The sequence below is a fragment of the Choristoneura fumiferana genome, chromosome 12 (assembly GCF_025370935.1).
Source record: "Choristoneura fumiferana chromosome 12, NRCan_CFum_1, whole genome shotgun sequence".
Classification (NCBI taxonomy): domain Eukaryota; kingdom Metazoa; phylum Arthropoda; class Insecta; order Lepidoptera; family Tortricidae; genus Choristoneura; species Choristoneura fumiferana.
This window is the reverse complement of record NC_133483.1, coordinates 11558665-11583992: the sequence shown is the minus strand read 5'-3', so window position 1 is coordinate 11583992 and position 25328 is coordinate 11558665. Positions and strand designations below refer to the sequence as shown.

At 36.7% G+C, this 25328-nt stretch overlaps 1 protein-coding gene across 2 annotated transcripts in view; it reads left to right on the top strand.

Annotated features, from left to right (window-relative positions):
• byn (T-domain transcriptional activator brachyenteron) overlaps positions 1 to 24327 on the top strand; it is a 30761-nt gene extending 6434 nt beyond the window's left edge. Inside the window, exons 2-8 of one of the 2 annotated variants that reach the window (XM_074095324.1) lie at positions 12712 to 12873; positions 16589 to 16709; positions 17911 to 18054; positions 19632 to 19908; positions 20306 to 20422; positions 20893 to 21229; positions 22554 to 24327. In XM_074095324.1, the coding sequence (XP_073951425.1) occupies positions 12716 to 12873; positions 16589 to 16709; positions 17911 to 18054; positions 19632 to 19908; positions 20306 to 20422; positions 20893 to 21229; positions 22554 to 22791 (1392 nt within the window). In that variant the 5' untranslated portion in view covers positions 12712 to 12715 and the 3' untranslated portion in view covers positions 22792 to 24327. Of the gene's footprint in view, positions 1 to 12711; positions 12874 to 16588; positions 16710 to 17910; positions 18055 to 19631; positions 19909 to 20302; positions 20423 to 20892; positions 21230 to 22553 lie in introns of both variants that reach the window. The other variant, XM_074095323.1, reaches the window with a different exon arrangement.
• The last annotated feature ends 1001 nt before the right edge of the window (positions 24328 to 25328 follow it).

Here is a 25328-nt window from a genome sequence, read left to right as displayed (position 1 = left end):
CTTAAATTAAATTTTTGGTATTAAAAATATATCGAAATATTTTCCAAATGTAAAATTTCCCTATCTTTTAATAAAGTATGCAACCTCGTTGCACGAAAGCCGCTTCTCTTGTTTTTTTTTTATAAAAGAATTCCGTATACTGCCTCTACAGTATAATTATTATTTGTTAAATTCAATGATTTTTTAACAAATCTATTTATGTTTATGTAATAGAAATCTTATAAAAATCATATTTAAAGGTTTAATTGTTCAACTTTTTCAATTACCCCGAGATGAGGCTTTTTGCAGTATTAAAAAATAAGTGTGACATAGTACAAGAAGTTAAGATTGCATGTTATGAGTATGCGATTTGTATTGTAGCTACTGGACTGTTTTTATGGTTTAAATGTAATTATTATATTTGATAATAATCGGATTCTATTTTAAAAAATGTGTTTGTTTTGTAAACAGGTAGGTATATGTGGTTTTTATTCTTATGTTACATTTAAATTATGTTCTCGCTGCTGAGGTGAAAAAATGTATGTGTCACACGAGACCAAAGTTTTTTTGCATCTCGTGTATTTCAATCCCTTGCTGATCTCAGGATTCTAACCTAGAATCACTCGCTAGCGCTCGTGATTCAATTATAGAATCTTCGCTTACTCGGAATCAAAATCAACCTCGCAACAAAAACAACTGTTGCTCTCTTGTTGCACAAATAACTATTGTAATTTACAAGCGTCGATACAGTTAGACTTTTTAGTAATGATCGATATTAAATTACAATAGTAATAGTAATTACTAGGTATTGCCTATTTATTGTCTACCTGATTTTTTTATTTTTGTAATGTCACTGTACTGCTTTTGGTAATCAATTAATAATATTTGTATTGTACCAAATCCGCTACGTGCTATTCAGCAACTTCTCAAGAAAGACAAAAACCGCGTTTTGACGCACTTGGTGTCTGATTTTTCGGGCTAAAATTGCAAAAACGTTTTGCCGGCCCCATTAGACGTTTCAATTTTAAAAACAACCTGTGAATAGCAAAGATCGATAAAATATAGCAACTTCACTGACAGTTAGTTACCGTTATGATGATAACAGATCATTTTGGTACAAATTTCTAAATATACAATGGTTCGAAATGCCTCATTATCAAAATGTACAACGGTCAAAAAGTATGTAAGTAAATGTAAACATGTTATAATGAACAAAAGACAAATCAATTGGATGCCACAAAAACCTAAGAGCCTAAATACATAATAGAAAAAATGAATAGAAGTTAAATGGTCAAGATCTCAAAATCAATGGGCTCGAAAATTTCCTTGTCTAATTGTACGAAAGTCAAAAAGTAGGTATATTAATGTCAACATGTTTGTAGGGACGAACGACAAAACATTTAGTAAATAGTGTTTTGTACATTTTGGCCCCAGAGTATTCTGTCTTGAAAACTTCCAGACACAAAGACATCTGGACCATAGTGAAAGCTGCCTTGGAAACATTTTAAGTAAAAGTGCATGTTGGCCATACCATGTTTTGTCCCTAAAATATTCAGACAAATTGACCTGGTGGCACAAACATTTTGTACTTTTTGACAGTGTTACATCTCAACATTCTATGCATTTTGACATTTGTACCAAAATTACCTGTTACCGTTTGCATGATGTCCTAAAGTCACCACTTCATTGAAACTTAGAGTTCGCATATTAGAAGGACCAAAGGGAAGCAGAAGTTTTCATGTCACAGTCGAAGATCCAATGACTTACTTATTCGATTATTATTTTAGAATTTTCAGACGGACGATGACAGATACGTTTCAAAAGTCAGATACTGATTTTTACAATCCAATCATAGTACTTTTAAATTATCTTTTTCGTTGAGACATAGTAGAATAAAATTATAAGAGCCTTTACACTCGACGCTTTTTGTCAAGCGCAGTTACAGTTAACTGTGCTTTGAATAAAATCCACTCAATTTTGTATTGGCTTTTTGAGAATTTGCGGCGCCGTAAAACGTGACTACGAAACGCTCATTGTTTGCGCCTAAAACTACGTCATGTGATAGACCCTAATATTCATTCAGTAACTACCTACTGCCACTATCATTATCATACGTCATTTCAATCACTTCGTGACATCAATGTAGCCACAAAATACCAAGTGACGATGGATCTATATTAAGATTTCTCTGTAACCAATAGGTATACGTCACGCGTTAAAAGCTACCTATTCCGACCTGTTGATTTATTGTGCGCCAGATGGCCAAGTCTGGTTAAATTAGTCGCTGATAGTAAGAAGTGGACCAAAATCCCCGTGTTTTGAAATTTTACATTTTACGGTTCTAGTGAGGTAAGGATAACAAGCATACTTATATATTTAAATAAAATAAGACAAAAGTAAGATAGAACCTTTTTATTACCAGCTTTTTTAACCAATACAGAGTTGAATCTGAAATAACTATACAGTTAATATTCAAAAGTTGTGAACAAAACAACACATAAAAGGTAGATGGTAAAAGACTAAAGCAAATTATTATTATTCAAGTTTTAAGTTTTAATGTCCAACGATTGTAGTTTATTTAAACAAACGCATTATTGTAATGGTACAATTGAAGTATAAACTATCCCTAAAATAACTTAAATATATGTTTTATACAATTCGCCTAAGGCTTATCGCTGCGGAAGAATGCCCATAAGGCTGGCTGTTTTAAGATGAATATTATGTTCAGCAAGATAACCTACTCATGGAACTAGAATTTTTCACTTATGAACATACAAATTTTCATGTTCAGGGTGCAGTGGGCAGTGACTTCTGCTAGTAATCCGACGAACTACTATTTGATATCGTACAGGCAGTAGAAGAATATTATCAACTGCAATTGCTTGGCAGCGCGGTAAAGCCTTACGAAAATTGTCTCCCTGTGAGCGAAATCCCTTGCGTACAAAGAGCCAGGTTCCGTCGTCGGCGCGGGCGCAGCCGCGGCGCGTCCGGCTCGCCACAAAGCCCCACAATAAACTTTTACTGCTCACATAAAACCCTGACTTTTTAACCCGAGTTATTTGAATTAATATCAATCCGGAGTTCCTCAATGGGCTTTACTCGTCAAACTTTAAAGTTTTATGACAACCTCAGAATTGAGGAATAAAATTTAATTGAAATGTAGCCCCCAAAAAAAAGTTTGATTGTGGTTATCAGCTTCCGAATTTGAATATTTACATTGAATATTTTAATAGTACGGAATTGACGCCTATGGTATGTTGACAAGGTTTTATATTAGGTACCTATCTTCTATTAGCGTGTGGTATTTGGGTCGCATCATCAAAGTATTTACGGCTGAAGCGATTAAAGCGTCATGTAAATTTGAATTGGTACCCAGATGAGCAAAGAGTTCCATGAGGCTTGCACACGGTACATTGCCGGGGCTCGGCTGCGCACACATCATTATGTTGACTTGAATCCACAAGCAGGAAATGGAAAACCCTACAGCAGTAGCAGAAAAATATTTATTCACAATCAAAGCGAAACCTTGTTGATCATGTCTTTCGGCTATTTGATTTGGCCTATTGTTTGAATAACTTATCAAGGCTGATGGTTGTATACATGTCAAGTGATAATGAAAATTCAAGTTTGAAGAGCTGGTGACGCAAGATCATTAAATAAAATACCGACTCGAGTTTTCGGCGTTCCATTTGCATAGGCTTTTGGCCTTCATTACGCAGCCATTCTGCAAACTTTGAAATTGAAAAAGACAACAAGCCAGTATTGTTTCAATGGCTTCAATTTTCGGTACGGTCTTGCATTTGATAATTAGCACCTTTGGGTTCTCATTGTCGGCGGGACAATTGCGATATGGAGCCCGCGTCCGTACCGCGCTATATGTAGCTACATAAAGCCTGTATAGGAGGTCATAAACGTCCAATCACAGGTTCCTTTCGATGCAGCCATCAGTGCCACTCGTTGTTATCTTTGATATTTTATAGGATCAGTAAAACCCGGTGCGAGCATTGACATTCCACGTGTCGTATACCCTCGCGTGAAGCCACGCGGCGTTCGGTAAAGAACGTTATTACACGTAATTAAAAGGCGATAACAGCATTTATGTTGCCAACACGCTTTGTATATTTTGTATCGAGCCCCGAGTTAGATCCATCCGGGACTAACTCGCACATCATATTTAACCTCGCCATTAAAAAGAAAATGTTCGCAATTCATCTATACGACTTAAGTTTAATATTTATACCTGGAGTCGTAAAACGATGAATAATGACGTTGCAGCGAGTGGGCCAGCGGTGTAATTATTGCGGCTCTATACACATGTCGGATGCTTTCTTGCTGTTAAAAACTTTTAGATGTGCCCATATTGTTGTAAGTGCAGTACACACTTCATGAGAGCGTAAACTGAATTGCACTAGGCCCGCATTTCATGGCAGATAAATATTTAAATTCAATAAGACGATGTGGCCTGTCATCGTCGGTGTGGGTCGTTCGTTAAGTTGACGCATAAATCAGTTTTGTTGCGGGTGTTTTACAGCTGGTAACATTTTGTTTAAGAAAATATCACGAACTCAGCCCCTACAATATGCCCACTAAAGTAATGCGCCTCAAAATTTTTTGTCATTTGGAGTTTTTACTAAATTATGAGTAAGTACAACAAATTTCCGACCGTTCTTACCATGTCAGTCACTAGCATGCTTCTAAGTCCACCGTGCAGTGGCAGTAACATGAGTAGGTACGTACCTATCTATCCGTATCATTACGTACCAACTTACTAACATTGAAAGCCAAAACATCTAAAAATATGATTTTACTAGGAATAAAGTACTGCATCTCCATGGGCTTCCTATGAATAGGTCAAAACTAAGAAACTGTATGTCTTTAGTAAAAATTTCAATACAAATCTTGTGTGTGAATTGGATTGTCACTCATTCGTGTAATCACTTACGTTTTACCTAAATACATGTATCCCGTTGAAAAAAAATTTTTAATGGCTTTCACTCTTGCCGTTTTAGCAAGACGTATTTTGCCAATGTTGACGTAGAGACATTACACACATGAGGAGACTGTTCGGCCGATGAATTTTTATACAGATTTATGTGCACTTTGACATTTTAATGTGTATTAACTATAATATAGGTAAAAACTATCATAGGATCCTATCCTACAATCTCATAATCCCCATACCAAATTTTATCTAAACCTGACTGACAGACAGACAAAGTTATTATTTATACATAATTATTAAAGGATTCTTATTTTTCGTTCTGAGGGGAGGTCTGTGCCCTGCTGTGGGATTTATATAGGCTGAGATGATGACGGTGATTCTTATTTTTGGGGTAGGTTACCACTTTGCTATAGAGTTGACTTCAGCGCGTGTGAAAGCGTTGCCCAAAATTTAAGTGCGTCTATAAAGACATAAGCATAGAATTACGTTTATCACTTATTCACCCAAAAATAGGTACTTTAGTATTATTCAATATTCATCACTTATTAAGATATGTAAATGCGTAAAGCCGATTTTAGACTTGCAAGAAAAATCGTGCAAGTTGCATTACATAGCGAGGCCGTAAAGCCAACGAGTTTGTAGTGGTCAATCGAGCGCTGGTAATGCAACTTGCACGATTTTTCTTGCAAGTCTAAACTCGGCTTAAGAACATTATTAACATCACGGCCTAAATACATCCCACTGAAGGACACATGTCTCCTCTTAGAATATGAAGGTATCGGCCGTAGTTTCCATTTGCGCTCAGTGCGGATCGGGAAGTCCACACACACACCAATAAATTTCTTTGCACTTGCAAACACACACACAAGTTATTGTCTTCGCATGTTTCCTAACTATGTTTTCCTTAACAGTGAAGCTCATGCGTAAATTTTCAAATATAATTAAGACAATTTTAATAAAATGACTTATTTAGAAAAGTTGAAAACGCCCCGCCCGCTGTTATTTCAAAGTTCAGTAGGTACCTATCTCATAGACGGCTGTACGGGGGGTGTAGATATAACAAAGAACGATCTCGATTAAACTACTAGCTTTTAGTACATAGTTTAAATCAATGTTAACTATGTATGTTTATGTATAAATAGGAAAAGATTTTCCATTAATGTGTCCATAGCCCTAGAGCTAAGGAATCACAACAACTTAAGTACACTAAATTATACGCGTGCTATTAAATAAGCATAAACTTTGACATTTCATTTGCTTGGTGGGACGGCAAACATTGTCAAAGTGTCCCTGAAAATATTGTTCAACTGTGTCCATTTACAATGTTGATATTAAAATCAATAGTGCAAATATCAAATCAATTGTGTGCAATTGCACTTGACATATGACAGCGCTACACGTAAAAAATTGTACTTACCTATTAACAAAGCTTAGGTACATAAACATTTGATACGTCTCTATTTCTACGGTTAGTGGGACGTGTCAGATATTTTTTACACGATCCACTGTGGCAGATATTAATGCAGATGACTGTACCTGCTAATAGTAGATTGTAGTAGGCAGACAAGGGACTAAAACAAGCCATAATGCCACGAGTGTGTAGCCGCCTGAGCAGAGCGAGGGTGACTATAGTTCGAGTATCATTATGGTTGTGTAGTCTCGCGATAAACACTACTTTTCACTTTGAATGCGAGGAAAAAAACGACGTTCTGCTCAAAATTACAATATAACTTTTAAACCCTAAACTTGGCAAGGTGAGTCAAGTGTACTGAATTCAAGCCTCGTTTGATTCTTGTAGAGCTAACAAAAATAACTTTAAAAAAAATACAAAAAGATGATCTTAAATTATGTACCTATCTTATTAGATACGCTGCCAATTTTAGGGTTAAAAACGTGCTCAATACGACTAATGGACATCTGTTAAAAATTCAAATTGATATTTTAAAACTATGTAATTGGACTATGCATAATAAAATGAATTCGCCCCTCATATAATTGAATAAGTAGATTCATATTCGTAATCATTAATTGTGTTTCACGAAATTAATTCGTTGTTTTTTAAATATTTTTGCTTAGTTGTCATTTTGAGGTTATTTCTACGTTCTAAAATTGTCTATACACAATCACTGAAAATGGCGATAATGCTCTATTTACAAACACCGTTATTGGCTGTTTAGGGGTTTCATAAGTAAATTAAAAAAAAAACTTTAATCCCTAGAGATTAATGAGGAAGGAGTCCTGATATGCAGAGACTAAAGTAACATTTTAAGAGCATGAGAATGAAAAAATAATGTCATTTCTAGTCTGATCTCGTCGTATTTTTGTACTATTTATGTACTAATTTCAATGTGTATTTATACCTTTGTTGTCATTATTGTATTCATTGTAGGCTAATTGAACCGTTATCTTAACTATTTGCCATAAAAAAAAGAAATCAGCCAGGCCTAAGGCACTGACATCAAAATAAATAGTAAATAAAACGACATAATGCCAGAAAAATAAAATTTATATTTGACATGTAGACAGCTGGCTCTCGGGAATAAGACAGGTTGCTTTTTATTTCGATACAACCATGGGAAGCGATGTACGCAACGCAAATCTGAACCGCCATATCTACAGACATAACATAAAATATGGCAAGGGTCTTCGTACGTCCTCGTGAATGAGGAATTGAGGACCGCTATGTAATTTTTCAGAATTAAAATAGTTATAGTAAAATTCTAGGATTTCAATTGAGATTTTTCGCTTCAACTCAGCGAAGCCGTGGGTAAATGCTAGTTAGTAATAATGAAGTCAGTAATAAAATAAATAATGAATGAAATTGTGTCGATAGACATAAAGTAATATCGTTTTTTACGGATGTACTCGTAAGATTACGGACACAAACCTCATGGATTTTGAATAAAAAAAAACTGCCATTATTTCATTACTTTAATTTTTTTGAATCCCAAACTATTGGCGATTATCTAGCTCATCTCAATGATTTGAAGTAAACTATTTAAAAATGATAAAATAATTTATTTTCGTAAGGCGAGGATTGGTTGGGACGTTGAACCGACGTAGCGCGTGTTAATGGGAACAATAAACACCGGTCGAGATCGTGAGCCAAACTTAAGTAAAATAAAATATCCGGCTTATTTGCTACCAGAATTCGTGGTAGTTATTTCGTAATAGTCGTGGATACAAAGTTTGTGGTGATTGTGGTCAAATAATAATGTCTGGTTGATGAAACTACTTAGAGTCTTGGTTCGGTAGAGTCACCTAAGCGTAGCTTAACAGTTTATTAATTCAATACTACTTAATTAACACATTCGAACTGTCACCGTTATCCACCATTACCTAAATATTTCGTTTTGTATTTGTTTTGTAGATTTTTTACGATAACGCGGCAAAAATCCACTAGCCTCTGGCAAAATTTTCCACCAACGGACAGAGCCATATAAAAAAAACCAAACGAATACTAAGAAATGAGCAATAGCTGTTTCTAAATATATAATAATAATCAATTTTTTCAACATATGTACATAGATGCTTAGTAATATTAAATCTTACAACTATGTTAATTCAAAATTCTAATTAATTTATTTCACTTGATTTCAGGTACATAAAGATAACATAAATTGTATTGAGTTTCACTAAAATCTACCGGATAAGGCATGCGAAATATAACAAAATAAAAACTTAAAATCTAATTATAGTTTAAAAAATCCTGTACACTATACAAGCACTTTCTAACCAGACATTTTTTTAACAATATCTTATATCTACTGAATGTTTGGTCCTTTATTGTGTCAGGTAGTTAATTATAGTACATTGTGCATTAAGGGTCGTAAGAAGGGGATTACTAACGAGAGTCTATTAGAAGCCCGACGCCGGAAGCGGAGGGCTTTTAATGACTCGAGTTTGAAATCCCCTTACGGTCCGTGATACACACAATGATTTTCATCACATTACTTGGATAAAATGCAAGAAATGAAATTATTTTGTGTTTCAACACTTCACACCTTGGCAAAAGAAAGACGCTAATAAAAAACAACTGAATAAAATGATGGCTACCCGCAAATACAGGGGACTACAGCAAAATTCGAAAATCGAAGTTCGTATCGTACCGTCCCTCTCACTCTCGTTTTAAATAATATTTGCGTCAGAAAAACGATACGAAATTCAATCTTTTGATTGCGTAGTAGCCCCCCTGATTGTCACTTTTTTGAAGCCCAACATGCCAAAAAAACATTAACTAAAATTATTGCAAAACAATTTGATAAAATAACGAAGTTTCATGATGCGTGGAATTTTTTTATGGTGTAAAATTGGGTTAAAGCTGTAAATAATACGTTGGCTGACTTGAAACATCTTTAGTCTGAAACGTACCTACTTACTTTTTAAAACTAAAGTTATAACTCCCTTGGGCTCCACAGAAAACCAGCGTTACTGCACATAATGTGCGGCAACACATGCTGAGTGGAGAACCTTTTTGGTATCCTGCCGTGTCACCAAGTAACATAGTTTTAGTGCTAGTTCTAGTCTTAGTTTTAGGTGGTACTTATGGAGCCAAAATAAACCTTTCTTTCTTTCTTTCCTTGAAAAGAAAAACTATACGTAAATCCATAATTCCCGCGGGAACAATTGAGGCCATTGTCCTTTAGTATACAGCAAGTGTATGATAAAGTTCTACTACTAAAGTTCTACTTCATGTAGCTGTTTTTTGCTACAAGCGACAGTAACAGAGATCGTAAAGGTTTTTATACATTTCTTTAGCGTGACGAAACAAATGTTCATTTTTATGTACTAAGTAGAATCAAAATTTTATATTCCTCAAAGAAAGGTCTGCATGAATATGTTTGAGTTGAAATATAGCTCTTATGCATTTTCTTTGCAATAAAAAAATGACATCCACATCAGAAGATCTACCCCACAGCGTCACGCCATATCGCAAAATAGTGTATATATCCATAATTATATGCAAGGACAGCTGCCGCCCTAGATACAACTTGGCTCAGTTTTCTTAAAGCAAATACAAAACGGTTAATCCTGGAGCAAAGATTTGCTATGTTCCTTCCACTCGCAAAAACAATCCAGCGTAATGCCAAAAAAAATATATACTACTAACCTGATCATCTTTTACACCATTAAACCGAATATCTAAGGGCTATGGGTTACTTCTACGCGTATGGAACTGTAACAATTTAGTGTTTCCTAGGTTTACGTTCAGATTATTAAGCTTCAGCCATTCATTGTATAGCGTTACTTAGTGCCTCATTAATATTCGCTTTTAATATTTTTTTATGTTGAGCGATTATTACACCTGATCATCTGCGAATAAGTAACATTTATGTGAATCTGCGATAGGTATATCATTGATGTAAAGGAGGAACAACAATGGTCCCAAAATACTTCCCTGAGGTAATCCATATTTATTTATTTTATAATTGGATCTGTAGTCAAGAATAGTTTTCTGCTCCGGACAGTACTTCGAGACTGTAGGTACACATTGCTCCCTCCCAGACAGATACAAATTGATCCAGTCCCGAGCAGGACCTCGAATACCATACCCATAATTTTTTTCCAGTAATCGATTGTGGCAAACAAAATCAAACGCCTTGCTCATATCCATGAAAAGAACAGAGACAGGCGACATTAAAATAATAGGCAACAGTCTTCACGAGTCGAAACACTGTCAGAGATGTATTTCGTTGTTTACGAATTTGTTCGGCACCAATCAAATATTGCTTTCAAGAAACTGGCTAATTCCACTATAAACTACAATACAATACAATATAACTCTTTATTGCACACCAATACAGTAAACAGTACAGAAAACACAAGTATATACACAGAGACTACTACTCATAAATAACTACTAATAACTACTTTTCATAAATTAAAAAATATATAAATATTAAAGTTCCAGGCCTGTGATTATCTAACAAGCATTTGTCTCCTTGTTTTTTAGAGTGGTTTTATAATTGTTTTTTTAACAATTTTTGGATAACAACACTGAACTTAAGAATGTTTAATTGCATGACATAGAGGTTCAACTATTGCAAAAATGTTCATCTTTATTATGTCTGTACACAAATCATCCCAGCCAGGTTGCATTTGAGTGGTTTAAAAAAAATTGACTGTTTTAATTAGCAACGCATCCATTTTCAACGCTTTTGGTGCAGTTTTTACTTTGATTCTTACTACCGGGAAACCTAATTTATAAAATAAAGCTCATGAAATTTAGTAAAGGCAATAAGCACCTACTGCTGTTTTCTTCTTGTAAGATTTTAATAAAAGAAAGAGAAAACAAACTATCGATACATTTTTTACGATTCTCTTTTGTGAAATCTCTCCTAAACTGAAATTTCCATTTCACCAGTGGTAGATCATGGTGTTTTATTGGGACATGGTAGGTTTGAGCAGTAGGTATGGTCAGTGATCCCAGGGTCGAGAACGTTTGCACTTCCATTTTCGATGTTAGTAGATTTAAAATAATTCCATAACATTAAATATTCAAAGATCACGAAACTACTATGATAATTAAAAAAAGTAAGAATAGGAATGATTTATTAGCTGATAGAATACACGTTACTTATCTACAGAAGTACAGAACAAACTACACACAGACTAAATATACTCAAAGGCACAAAATTTGGCCCACTCTACATATCAAATTACCTATTACTGCATACATTTGAGGGCCAGATTTTTTGCCGTTCAGTATACATATACATATCTACCTATATACATTATACACATATGCCTATCCAAAAAAAAACAGCCATAATGGCCACCACTCAGCTATGTGTCACAAAAAGATCTGGGGATAATTTCGTAACGCTGATTTTCAGTGACACCAGTTATAGACGTACCAAACTGATGATTAAGGTAAGGGATTTGGGGGTGATTGGTTCAGTTAGCTCTCATCTCTGAAAAACGTGTTTTTCTGATTTTGCGTACACCGAGCAGAGATCAGTCGTCCAGGTAATAGATAATATTCATAAGCTACTATTTCGAACTTTTTCGGCACTTATCAAATTAAAATGCACAGAAGCTCCAATCCAATACAGTAAAATTACTGAAATTTTGTTCTCTCTATCTTTTTTTAAACTTCCCGAAAATGATGTCTTTTATTTTCATTTTGATGGGCAGGAACAGACACTTCGCGTTTTCTGTTTTTTTTTTCAAATGGAAAGCGAAAATTTCCGGGCATGTTGTACACTGTAAACTTCTTTGGGGTGTAAACTAATGAAAATAAAATAGTATTTAATAATTTAAACGTAAAATTAACACGCAGCGCGGACGAAGGGTAATACAGGATTCTCGTCATTCTTTTGTTTCTTTTCCGCGCTGTTTGCTTTTTAGGGTTCCGTACCCAAAGGGTAAAAACGGAAAACCTATTACTAAGACTTCGCTGTCCGTCCGTCCGTCTATCTGTCCGTCTGATACCAGGCTGTAACTTATGATATTTAGTTGAAATTTTCACAGAATTATGTATGATTGTGGCCATTATAACAACAAATACTAAAAACAGAATAAAATAAATATTTAAGGGGGGCTTCCATACAACAAACGTGATTTTTTTGCCGTTTTTTGCTAATGTCTAATGAATGTGTGTTGCTAGTGTCTAATGGATGTGATCGGATAGATGGTACGGAACCCTCCGTGCGCGAGTCCGACTCGCCCTTGGCCGGTTTTTACTTTTATCAGTGGCCAGTTGCTAGACAGTGTAGGTATATAAACTTTTTAATAAAATTTGGAAACGCGTGGTTTGCAAAATGTTTGAGAAAATTATATTGTTCCAGCAACATGGCTGCGTCCCACATACTGAGCGCCGTGGAGCCGACGGTGGGCGGCGGCGCACGCGGCGGCCGCGAGCGCGAGGTCTCCGTAGCCCTCGACGACAGGGAGCTGTGGGTCCGGTTCCAGACCCTTACCAATGAAATGATCGTCACTAAGAATGGACGGTGAGTTTCATTTCGTAATCAATAAATAACCTTATAACTAAATTACAATATGAATAAACTTAGAAAAGTTAAAGAATCCCCGACATTGCTATTTTAAAGTTCAATATCTCAAAAATGGCTACGGATTCTAATGAAACATAGCTAAAAACCTTCACAAAGAAACTCGATTTCATGTAAAAAAGTTTTCTTGAAACAATATCAGTAATAATGTATTGTGGCATTATTTTATCAGTTTGAAATCTTCATTAGGCTGCGTTTATTGACAGATGTTTTTATACCGTTAAGAGTTATTTGTAGAAAAATTTACATGATTTTTGGTATTATTTTGTATTATTATTGAACTTATGAACTTATTTATCTTGATTATTTTTGTGATTTTTGATCTATTTTAATTTGGTATTTGACATAGGAAATTTGTAATTGTAATAAAATAATTAATCGCCTCTCAACAAAATATTTGCACGCCTGCATGCAGGCTGAATACACTGAAATAAAAATATACAATGTAATACCTTCCTGTTGTACTGTATTCTGGCAAATAAATGCTTTGACTTTTGACTTTATTTTTCAACCAGAGATGTGCGAGGATGTGTTGCGAGGAATGTGTTTTTCATGAACCAATGCTTCATTTATCTATCCTCGCATAGCACATCTCTGGTGGAAACAGTTAAGTGGAGCGAGGCGAGGTAAATGAAGCGTTTAAACGAGTACATATTGTTTTATGAAAAACGCATTCTTCGCAACACATCCTTGCACATCTCTGGTGGAAACGGAGCTTTAGACGCGACTATTTCGAGGAAAGCTCCTTAATTTTTTTCCTTAAAAATAAATGAATTCTTAAGAGAAATTTCCCTGCCGGACGCGCGGCCGGGGTAGGTATTCGTTTGGGATATTGCTGTCTTTATCGCTCGCGACATAAGTGCTCGCAGCCAATCGCAGCCGTCCCCCCCATGCCTTCCGCAACGACGTCCGTAATTTATATCGAGATAGCTGTATGCTTTTCAAGATTTGGGCGGTTGAATTTTGGGTTTCGTTATCCTCATATTATACGAAAAGTATAGCACAGAAATCAATGATATTTTACAATCAAGATATTCATTATATTTTCTATTCTCGTGCAAAGCTGACATCTTTTTTTTGTCGACTTTTGTGCTCCTGTAATTCTGATATTACACATTTATATGAAAATCTGTAAAACTACTGGCATAGATAATTTTGTCTAGTCCATACTTACAAAATTTCATCTATTTCTGTTGCCTAGTTTTTAAATGAGACCGGGACTACGTTTGTATGGAGAATGGAACGAAGAGACTTCTCTTAAGCTTTCTTCAAATTCATTTGAATAACCAAGCTTAAAATGTATTTCACCAGATCTCGTTTTATGGTATTGAAATTCAGAAGCTTTTGCAATAGTAAAAAAAAAAACTAACTAAAGGCTCTACTTTTATCGGAGATAAAAGAAGTTTCATATCTCGAGTCGATCTAAGTATTGTTAACCTTAAAATGATCTATGTTTATTGAATTAAATGTTGAACTGTATGTATGTAGTAATTTTGCTGCATCATTTATAATGATAATCGTATGTGCTGCGGTGAAATAAATAAATAAATAAACATATACCTCTCCTTGCAGTCGGGTAAATAAATAAAGCTTTCCATCACTCCAGCATATCTACTACTCGCCGAATACCTTGTATAATTGTTTATTTATTGCATAGCATCCATAGTATAGATTTGCTTAGTTTGAGACTTGGTTAACTGGGAATAAATAAATATTAATTTATGTCACCACTTTATAGGTGTATAGATGAATCTATGACTCTACCTGGGTATCCTAAGTAACAGAGTAAATGCAACATAGTTTTGCTGCATTGCGAAGTAAGTACCTATCCTTAGTTCGAGAACAATGCAGATAATGAATAAAGTTAAAATATAATGTCTAGTTATTACAGCAAGTACGGTCATGGGCGTCATCAAAGTTTCTAAGAGAAGCCATAAACTTGTCTTAAAAGACCGTTAATCAACATCCATACAAATTGTTATGGTGCATTACATTTTATTTGAATACGGGCAAATAAGGTTAGTGTGTAATATTTTAAGCTGACTATGTATACGTAGGTAGTGTTTTGAGATTTATAGCGCGTTCCCATTTTCTTTGGTAATACATATGACTGGGAATAGGGCTTAAAATATAAATATAAATCAAGCATTTTCATTAACTGTATTTTTTGTTACTATACTTGCGTAATCATCTAATTAATTTTTACATTGACTTGTAGATAAAAATAAATAAATATCATGGGACACTTGACGCCAATTTGACCTAGTCCCAAAATAAGCAAAGCTTGTACTATGGATCCTAGGCAACGGATAAACATACTTATATAGATAAATATATACTTTAATACATATTAAACATCCAAGACCCGAGAACAAACATTCGTATTATTCATACAAATATCTGCTCAGGCCGGGAATCGAACCCGGGACATCAAGCTTCGTAGTCAGGTTTTCTAACCCTATACCTAGTGATATTGTTAAAAGTTGCAATTGTCATAGACATAATCTACCTATATGTATAGGGACCACCCTATAAGTACGTAGGATGACCACATCTTTACAGTTTGCTGGACTAAGCCTAGAATACTATAGTTAGAAGTTAAAATGAATGCGTAATTTTCTTGGCAGCTTTTACATTTTTGATGTATTTAAATTGACGCAACAATTATCGTCTCTCAATCGGAAATCGCAATATTTTGTGAAAGAACGGCAATTGATATTAAGTTATTGATTGTATCTTAGCTTAGATCAGCTAAACTAAAAAGCGAGAAATAATAAAATATATAAAATAAATACTTAACTGACTAAAAGACCATGAAAAATGTGCCCCCATTAATTGCAAGAGAGGCGAAGAACGAAGAAACTGTGTCATGAAGGTGACATTTGGCCTAGAAAGCTGTATCTATAAGCGATAACGTTTTTCTACTCTCCTCATTATTAGTTCTGTGGCACAGCCAAATTTTTCTACATGGTTTTGCTTACAAAGCGTAGACCGCCGTTGATCACGAAGCACTAGGAGTACATGGACATTCGCAGTGCTAAACGCAGCGGCGGCTAGTTCTCAGTCATTAGCACCGTGAGCCTTGCTCATTAACGGAGGGCGGCTAAACGAGTGTCCGTGCCCGATATGACGGGCTCCCCTATCCTTGATGGTCTGCGTTAGTGTAACATCCTTTTGCGTGTAAGTTGAGGTGGTTTGAATTTTCCAGGTAGGGCTCAGAGGGCCTACTCCGAAGTTCGAAAATCGAAGTTCGTATCGTACCGTCTCTCTCGCTCTCGTGTTAAATAGTAGTGCACGAGCTTCGATTTTAGAATTTCGTAGTAGCCCTGCAGGTATTTTGCAAAATTATAGCTTTCTAGCACTAAAATAAACTAAGCCGCAGGACAACAGGTCGAACGGATGGAGCAACGAACATGGTGAAACTATAAGGGTCCTTTTAGGACTATGAAACCCTAAAAATTAATTCCAAGCAAAGCTCAGCGGCCCAGATAAATTCCTAGGTACTTTGATTAAATAGGGACAGCTTAAATGACCACAGACATCTGTCACATAAAAAACTGGAACTGATTAGGTAATAGGCCCTTAATAGCCCTGAATCTATGATAGTAACAAATGGATACGTTCGCAAATCACAACGTGACGTCTTTTGTTTCAGACGTATGTTCCCCGTGGTAAAAGTGAGCGCCAGTGGGCTGGATCCGACGGCAATGTACACGGTGCTGCTAGAGTTCGTGCAAGTCGACTCGCATCGCTGGAAATACGTCAATGGAGAATGGGTGAGCTTAATGTTATAATAATACTAGCATTTGCCCGTGAATTCGTCCGCGTAGAATTTTTTTACCACTATCCCGCAGAACCTATGCAATTTTCCGGGATAAAGTCTGTAAGTATACCGAATGTCATCTTAATCGGTTTAGTAGTTTAGACGTGAAGAGGTAACAAACAGACTTAGCAACTTTGGCATTTATATTAGTTAGTGGGACTGCAGACTTTTCGCTGAGCGTTGATAAGAAGGTATTATGTTTTTTTTAAACCCGTCAGAGATTTCCTCGCCGGCCGAACCCCCTGATTTTCCCAGCCGGGGCATATATTTGTATGAATAATAAGGAATAATACGAATGTTTGTTCTTGGGTCTTGGATGTTTAATATGTATTTAAGTATGTATTTATCTATATAAGTATGTTTATCCGTTGCCTAGTACGAGTATCCATAGTACAAGCTTTGCTTAATTTGGGACTAGGTCAATTGGTGTCGAGTGTCCCATGATATTTATTTATTTATTTATGCTCGAGAAAGTTTTTGAGCTTCAGCAGTGGAAAGTAACAAACACACAAAAAGATAGAAACTCTTCTTTTTTAAATCAGATAAAAACTTTAGTTTCTACTTACGATACTTTTTTCAGAAACGAGTGCGAGAAAGTTGCGCTTATACAGTGAAAGCAATTTATTTATGTATTGCAGGGGCAGCATGAGTGATCATGAATAGTTTTATCATTATGTACTTACGCTCCTTTCTAACTGTACATGGCTACACGGCGCTTCAAGTAAGAAAATTGCAAGCTATAGAGCTTAGCTTTGGTTCCGATCGAGCTGAAAAATCATGCAACTTCTATTTCCATATCTACTGAAACTATCAATCTCAAAATGTCAATTGCCTAAAATTAATTAAAATAAGTAATCTTTTAGGAAAACGAGTAAAAAGGTTAATTTTAGAGGGAGATGGAGCATAAAACTACCTTGTGACTCACTCGTAGTGAAATAAACGGGTAACTCACTCCTTTAATCAATTTTAGCTGGACATGTTTCAGACTAATTCGTAGCTCTTCCTCTCAGAGCCACCGAGGCTGCTGCAAAACACGCACTAACTTACTTGGTGAGCATTTTGAAACGTATCTAGCTAAACTAGACAAGACGTGAGATATCCGTTTCTTTCACTACCTTTGAGGGATTATATATTTACTTTTATGTAAAATTCAGGTGCCTGGTGGTAAAGCCGAAGTCCCACCATCCAACGCCATCTATATTCACCCCGAGAGCCCTAACTTCGGAGCGCATTGGATGAAGGAGCCCATCTCTTTCGCTAAAGTCAAGCTCACCAACAAAACCAACGGCAACGGACAAGTATGTTTTATTCCTTTTTTTTTAATTATATAGAACTCTTTTATGTTATTGTAAACCAGGATAAATTTAATTAAATTGGAGCCACTTTGAATGTTGTAAAATTGCTGTAAAATCGTTAAGGTTGTTGTAGACGAAAATAAGTTCGACATGGAGTAGGCTGGAAACGACTCTCATCGTCTTTAAACTACCTTTTAAAGTAGCCCCGTAGTTCAAAATAACCCCTATTTACAGCACTATCTTTGTATTTTGCATCACCCGTTAACAGATACAATCTTGACATTTAGAGGACTCAAAAAGTTTCAAAACGAAGGAGCATATAAATAAATAAATATCATGGGACACTTGACACCAATTGACCTAGTCCCAAACTAAGCAAAGCTTGTACTATGGATACTAGGCAACGGATAAACATACTTATACAGAACATACTTATATATGGAACAGGTAGTAGCAGCCTTATGATTTTATGGATATAGCTTGATGGAATGCAACGTTTCCGATATAGAAACACACCACATTGACTTCAAACTGCTCCATATTAATAGACAATTCCCGTTACAATCGATATTCTCAAAAGGCTCTATTGACAGAATACTAATCTGCGTTAATAGAAAGCAGGTGGTACGGAGGTGTTACTGCTACAGTTGCCGCTACCAAGTCCAGTTCTCACGCGAGATATGGTGCGAATGAATATGAAAGCAAACAAGAGATACATCCAGATCCATATGTTGACGTCTCGGTGTGAAATCTGTAGCTTTACCAACTGTTTAGCGGGTGGCGTACGCACTATCATTTGTAATAATTATTGTCTCACTGTTATGTTTACACATCTTTTTCGTGTTAGATTAGACGACGGCGCAAAAATTAATGCTGTATTAATTGTTGGGTTATTATCTCTTTCTTGTTATTTAGGCGTTACGGGTCTTTGGGTGCGAGTTATAAAATAACGTTAGTACGTTAAATACTTAGAGCCAGTTGTTAACAATTGAGTATTATGCCTTGACCGAGTACGTAAACATGAAAGTTCAGAAACCTTTTAAGCTTTAAGAGACAGAACTGGCACTGCAGATTTTACGGTACACATTTTACTCATGCGCTGGGTAGGTACGTTAACTCTACGAACACCTCTAACTACATTAGACGAGCTGTACCGCTACCCTATCATTTATCCTTCGAGGCAAATTAACCCAAAACTAAATAAGCTACAGTAAATGAAACGGTGAAATTGAAAATTGGTTATGCAATTAGTTAATTACCTAGTTCAGTGGTATGAGTTATTTTAGAATTCACCCCCGAAAATCATATAAAACAACCTTTTAAGTACCTACGTCAGTATGTCTTAAAGCCAGCGAAGTGTTAGTTTTCCATTGTGTTTGTACGCACTCACTACCTATGGCACCAACCCCTTACGAAACGCGAAATACGTCTATGGGTGGTAATTACCACAGGATCAGAACCATGCACTAAAGTATTTCGACGAACTCTGCTTTTCAACTTTATAATTTTTACACCCTTGTAATGAATAACTAGTATCAATTGATTAAAATAGACATGAATAACTATGGTTATTGTTTTAGATAATGCTGAACTCCCTCCACAAATACGAGCCAAGAGTGCACCTTGTAAAAGTCGGTACGGATCTTCGTCGCATAATGACGTATCCGTTCCCTGAGACGCAATTCATAGCGGTAACGGCATACCAGAATGAGGAAGTTACTTCCTTGAAGATCAAATACAATCCTTTTGCGAAAGCCTTCCTGGATGCTAAGGAAAGGCCTGAGGGATACTACCAGAGGGACTTTGTCGGCACTCATTATCCGCAACAAAGTTCATCGCCTCATCAGTATCCACAATGTAAGTTGATGGTTTTATCCCTTTATTCACAAACGCTTGTTATGCCTAATGCCTATGTTAACTTGGTATTTTTCGTCACGTCAACAGACAAACATACATTTTACCTACACTCTAGCATGAATGATGCAAAAAACGAATAGCCCATATTCTAAAACCTTACTTTTTACAATTTGTTAGGAATGTCGCCGTTTTATTCGCATTTCCTGAATTTACAGATATTTTTTAGTAACTTTGTAATATCTATCAAAATTATTGCATGTTTTATTTATTTTCTCATTAAGTTTTTTCTAAATTAAAAAATGCTAACAATCGCGTATTTAGTTATGTTACAACCTACTTATGTTAGAGACAAGGTAGAATCAACAACTTACGTTTAATAAGTCTTTTCTCAAAGCAGTTAGTGGGTGGTTCGTGACGTCTCAATCGCTGTATGGAAGCAGTAACACGGCATCGAGGAGACCAGCCCCGTACCCACCGCGACCGCCTTCAAGACCTCGCACTTTGTCTCCACCATGTAAGTTTGTTTTACAACCACCACAATAATTTATTTCTTGGTAGTGGCGAGTAGCAAAGTTGATGGTTGTTCATTGATACAGGCCTCCGCAAAGTAACGCCTTCTTTGTTTCTCACTAGCGTTTACCCGCGGCTTCACTCTCGTAAACTGTTATTAATCACCATCATTTTATTGTTACCTACTAAGTTATTTGAATTTGTACCAATTGATAAATACCTACTGTATGCTTAACTTCGTTTCTACATAGTTATAATATCTGGTAAATAGCATATTGAACGGTTATGTTGCTCTGAGGATGAACTCTGCTTGAGTTCGAAACGGGTCAGTATAGTGTGGTTTGTGTGTGTTCTTACAGTGTGGAGGAGCTGCATGAACGCACACTTGTATATAGACGTAGCTATCGGAAAGTCGCGAGTGAGCAATGTAATTGTTAATAGTTCAAAAATAAATTATGCCTGTTTTTTTTTCAGCTACATACAGCAACACGGAGCGTACCTCATCAGCGAACAATACCAGCAGCTACACTTGGGTTGGAAGCAGCGGGTACTGGGCATCGGCCCAGGGAAGCAGTTCTCCGCAGCCGAATGCCTCCCCCGCGCCATACCGCACCCCCCCTCACGCGTACCCGGCCCCCTTGGAGTACACCCCGGCCGCGCCAACAAGCACTCCCGCACCGGCGGCCGCGCCTGCGCCGCTCTACCCCCTCCAGTATGAGCCGACGGCGCAGCACCACTCTCCTTATTATCAGCATGCGTATGCGCCGTACGCTCATCACGCAATTGAGGATATTTCTTATTGGCCTAATAGGTAAGTTATTTTAATGAACTGCAACCTTTACCTTGCTCATTCGCTGCCAGCAGGGTAGTATTTGGTTAGTAGGTTGGAGCAAGGTAAATATGTATAGTACTTACAGTAAGTAATATAGAAAGCCGCAAAGTAACGTTGAACTTTTTGTGCTGAACCCGAACAGACGCTCGGGTATCTTAAACCTAACCAATCACACTTTTCATGTGTGACAGTGTGACACATCTCTTTTAAGTCGCGTCTTGACTTGTCGTTGATAGAGTATCAGCAGTAAACCTCCATTGAAGACTTTCTTGGGAAAACAATGTGGTGGTTACCTCTTGCTTTTCACACCGCAGTGCTGACTGGCAATAGAGCGCTGCTGGCCATTTTCACATTCACTCAGAGGCCGTATTGGTTAAGCACAACATTCATCACCTCTTTCTACCCTCGTGCTGCACCGTGTGACAGAAAGAGGTGGTGAAAACGATTGTAATTCCGAGTATGTTATACAATAAAGTCTCAGTTCCCTAGGCGACAGCTCACGTCCCCTCCCCCTCTCCCTATACTACAACGTGTGTGTATCTACTCGTAGGTACATGTTTGCATAAAAAATATGTAGTGTGCATGCATATTGCTAGGCTCTAACAACATTAGTTAGAAATAAAAAGGTTTTGACATCTACTACGTTTTGGAGTTGCTAATAGGCTGACTCACTAGCGTGACTGTATCTCGGATACGTAACTGCGTAGGTATTGGCCAATACCGACTGTTACACATACCTATACAAACAGTACAGTCATTCCTACAAGTATCACATGCTATGCCAATTATTAGGTACCAAACTTTTCGAATCTTTTTTTATTTTATTCAACTGGATGGCAAACGAGCAAGTGGGTCTCCTGATAGTAAGAGATCACCACCGCCCATAAACATCTGCAACACACTGCATTGCCAACCTAGAGGTCTAAGACGGGATACTTCAAGTGCCAGTAATTTCACCGGCTGTCTTACTCTCCACACCAAAACACAACAGTGCAAGCACTGCTGCTTCACGGCGGGATTAGCGAGCAAGATAGTGGTAGCAATCCGGGCGGACCTTGCACAAGGTCCTACCACCTGCAAAATCTCTGACTCTCTCTCTCCCCCTGTTATTTTTCCGTGATTCAACATTTTTCGTTACAATTTCGGCAATCTATCCATTTGAAATACATTCCGTTAAACTTATCGCGAACAATGGCATAGAGTTAACTAGCACGAGTAATTTTTATTTTCATTTCGCGTTGAAGGGGAGTGAAAAATCATGAAATGAAGTTTCTTACTAACTCTGAATTTCCTTTAATTTCAGTTTGAACAGCTACTACCAGCCATCCGAGTACGTTGGCACAGGGGAAGTAGCCTACGGCTCTGAAGGTATGCCTTTCGGCCCTTCAGGGCCCTCCCTAGAAGCTGCCCCAGCCCCTGACGGTCGCACCACCCCTCCAGGGTCCGACCACAACGCGGATAGAGAATACAAGTACAGCACGGAAGACCGCCATTCACCGTGCGAAGAACCTTCGATTTCACCACGACCCCCGACGCAATGACCGTTCCATTAGTGAAAGGACTCTGATTTCGTGTGTATTTAATCGATTCAGTTTTGTCACATGATTAAGTACTCAACTCCTACTCAACCCACATAACAGAGGTAGAGCTACTTGGAGTTGTCCACTGAAATACAGAAGCATGTTGCTCCAGATCGATCGATCAGATGTGGTCAATAAGTATAAGGTATCTTCGTCTTTGTGCGTGCTTATTGGAGTGCTTTTGTCGTCTGTAGTATTGGATAAGTAGATAATTTTACAGGCTGTGTTGAAAATATAATCTGAAATGAAAATGAGGTCATAATTCAAGTGTTATTACTTAATTGTACGGCATCGGCACCTGGATGGAGATAATATTTTGAGCCTGTCAGTTGTGGGTAGTTGTCAACATATTGCTCGCAGTAGGTACCTTGTGACACCGGTTTAGACTCCGTAGGTAGGTATGTTACATACTACATAATAAGGCATTGCCAAACTTCATAATTTTCCCTTTAACCGCCATTGTCTGAATTATATAGGTATTATAAGACAAAAAATATCCAGCTATTTTCCACTTAATAATTAACACAAAATGTCATATAGTTTCGGTGTAGGTTACGGGCACGTACGAATGAAAACGTATTGGCGGTTAAAAGGTTTAACAATAAATAGTAGAGCTATAATATTATTATTGACCTTGATATTTAAATATAAACAGTTTATCGTATACAATATCAGTTAAATTTTCACCACAGCTGGAAATAGATGTTAAGTGTCCACATGAATTAGTGTTTAAGAATATTAATTATTTCTCTAAATGTGATTAAGTCCGTCCCCTCTACTAATTATGTGAAATAAGATGTATATTTTGTATATTACTACGATTGTAGAGAGCTTTTAAGTTAGCAACGATATTGTATACAATGGAAATAATTTATTGTAAGAAGATTACCGAAAACCTAAATTGATCATGTGAAGTGTATTTATAAGTATTACCATGTTGAATCGGATGACTGCTATATTGTACAAACAAATATATACAAACTGTTGACACACTGCTGTTTAACCCTCTGTAGCTCATTCATAAAAAAAAGTTTAAAACCCATGCAAATATACTGTTTTAACCACGGAAGAAAGAAAACAACTTACCGCACTGTGTACCGCATACGGGTATTTCTTGGCGCGATGAGTTTATTTTAATTTTAACCGAATAACGGTAAGTTTTATAACAAAGGTTTAATGTATGTGTATCTCCAAACAACATCGTACTTTTGTGCTGAATCCGAAGTAGGTACCTACGAGAAGGTAGAACAGTAGTAAATTGCAGCTATACCTAATTCATTTACTCGTAGTACTGGAAAATTAAATTTGAGCTGAAATCTTGTCGCAATAAGTACACAGGATATTTATAGCATTTTGGAATAATTACACGGACATAATTTAAAAAAATGGGATCTTCTCGTTAACGGTAATTTCAAAGTCGATTATGTCCATTTTCAACTTGTTCATCCATGTACAAAACGAATGTTATATTCAAATAAAACCATTGTTCTGTTACAATTCTGCCAGGTTTTTAATTTTAAACTCCCGACCTAGGAACGACACTATACCTTGACAAGTTCGTCTTTGATACTCTCTACTGCCGCAGGGAGTCTCTGCTGCCTTTATCAAGTTTTTTATGTTGAGATAAGATACTTAATTGCGGCAAATGCTGACTGCAACAGGGTTCTACCGAGACGAACTTGTCAAGGTTTTCGCGCGGGATAGAGCGGGCGCACGGCTGCGGGTGCGGATAGGTACCTATGTATAGGGGGGCTACTACGCATACTAATACTCCTCTCTCGTACTACTCTCGTATTAAATAATATTAGCGTCAGCGGGACGGTAAGGCACCTACAGTCGAGTTCATAAACTTGTGAGCAAAATTTTTAACAAAAATATCTGAACACGCTTCTACGCTGTTAACAATAGTGTAGTGTTCAGATATTTTTGATCAAAATTTTGCTCACAACACAAGTTTATGAACTTGCCTATACGAAGTTTGAGTTTTACACTTCGCATTATAGGGCCAGCAGGGCTACTACGAAATTCGAAAATCTTAGTTCGTGTCGTTTCTGTCGTCCCTCTGACACTTATATATTATCTCATCTATTCTGTGCTTATAGACTATTTAATACGAGAGCGATACGAACTTCGATTTTCGAATTTTGTTGTAGTCCCCTGTATTGGCGGGTAGCCATTATTTTATTCAGTTGTTTTTTATTAGCGTCTTTCTTTTGCCAAGCTGTGAAGTGTTGAAACACAAAATAATTTAATTTCTTGCATTTTATCCAAGTAATGTGACGCCTCAGGTAAAATCCGTCGCACAGTGCAGTGTAGCCACAGCCACAGTTCTAGAGGCTCGAAAGTAAGCAATAGATGAACGAGTTAGTTTGTAATTCGATAATATGAGTTCATTTATTGCACTTTTGGCCGAGACTAAAAATTGTGCTTTTCACGATCACTGCGAGGAAATAAAAAATATTTATCACAAAACAAACAATAAGAATCCGATGACTGCG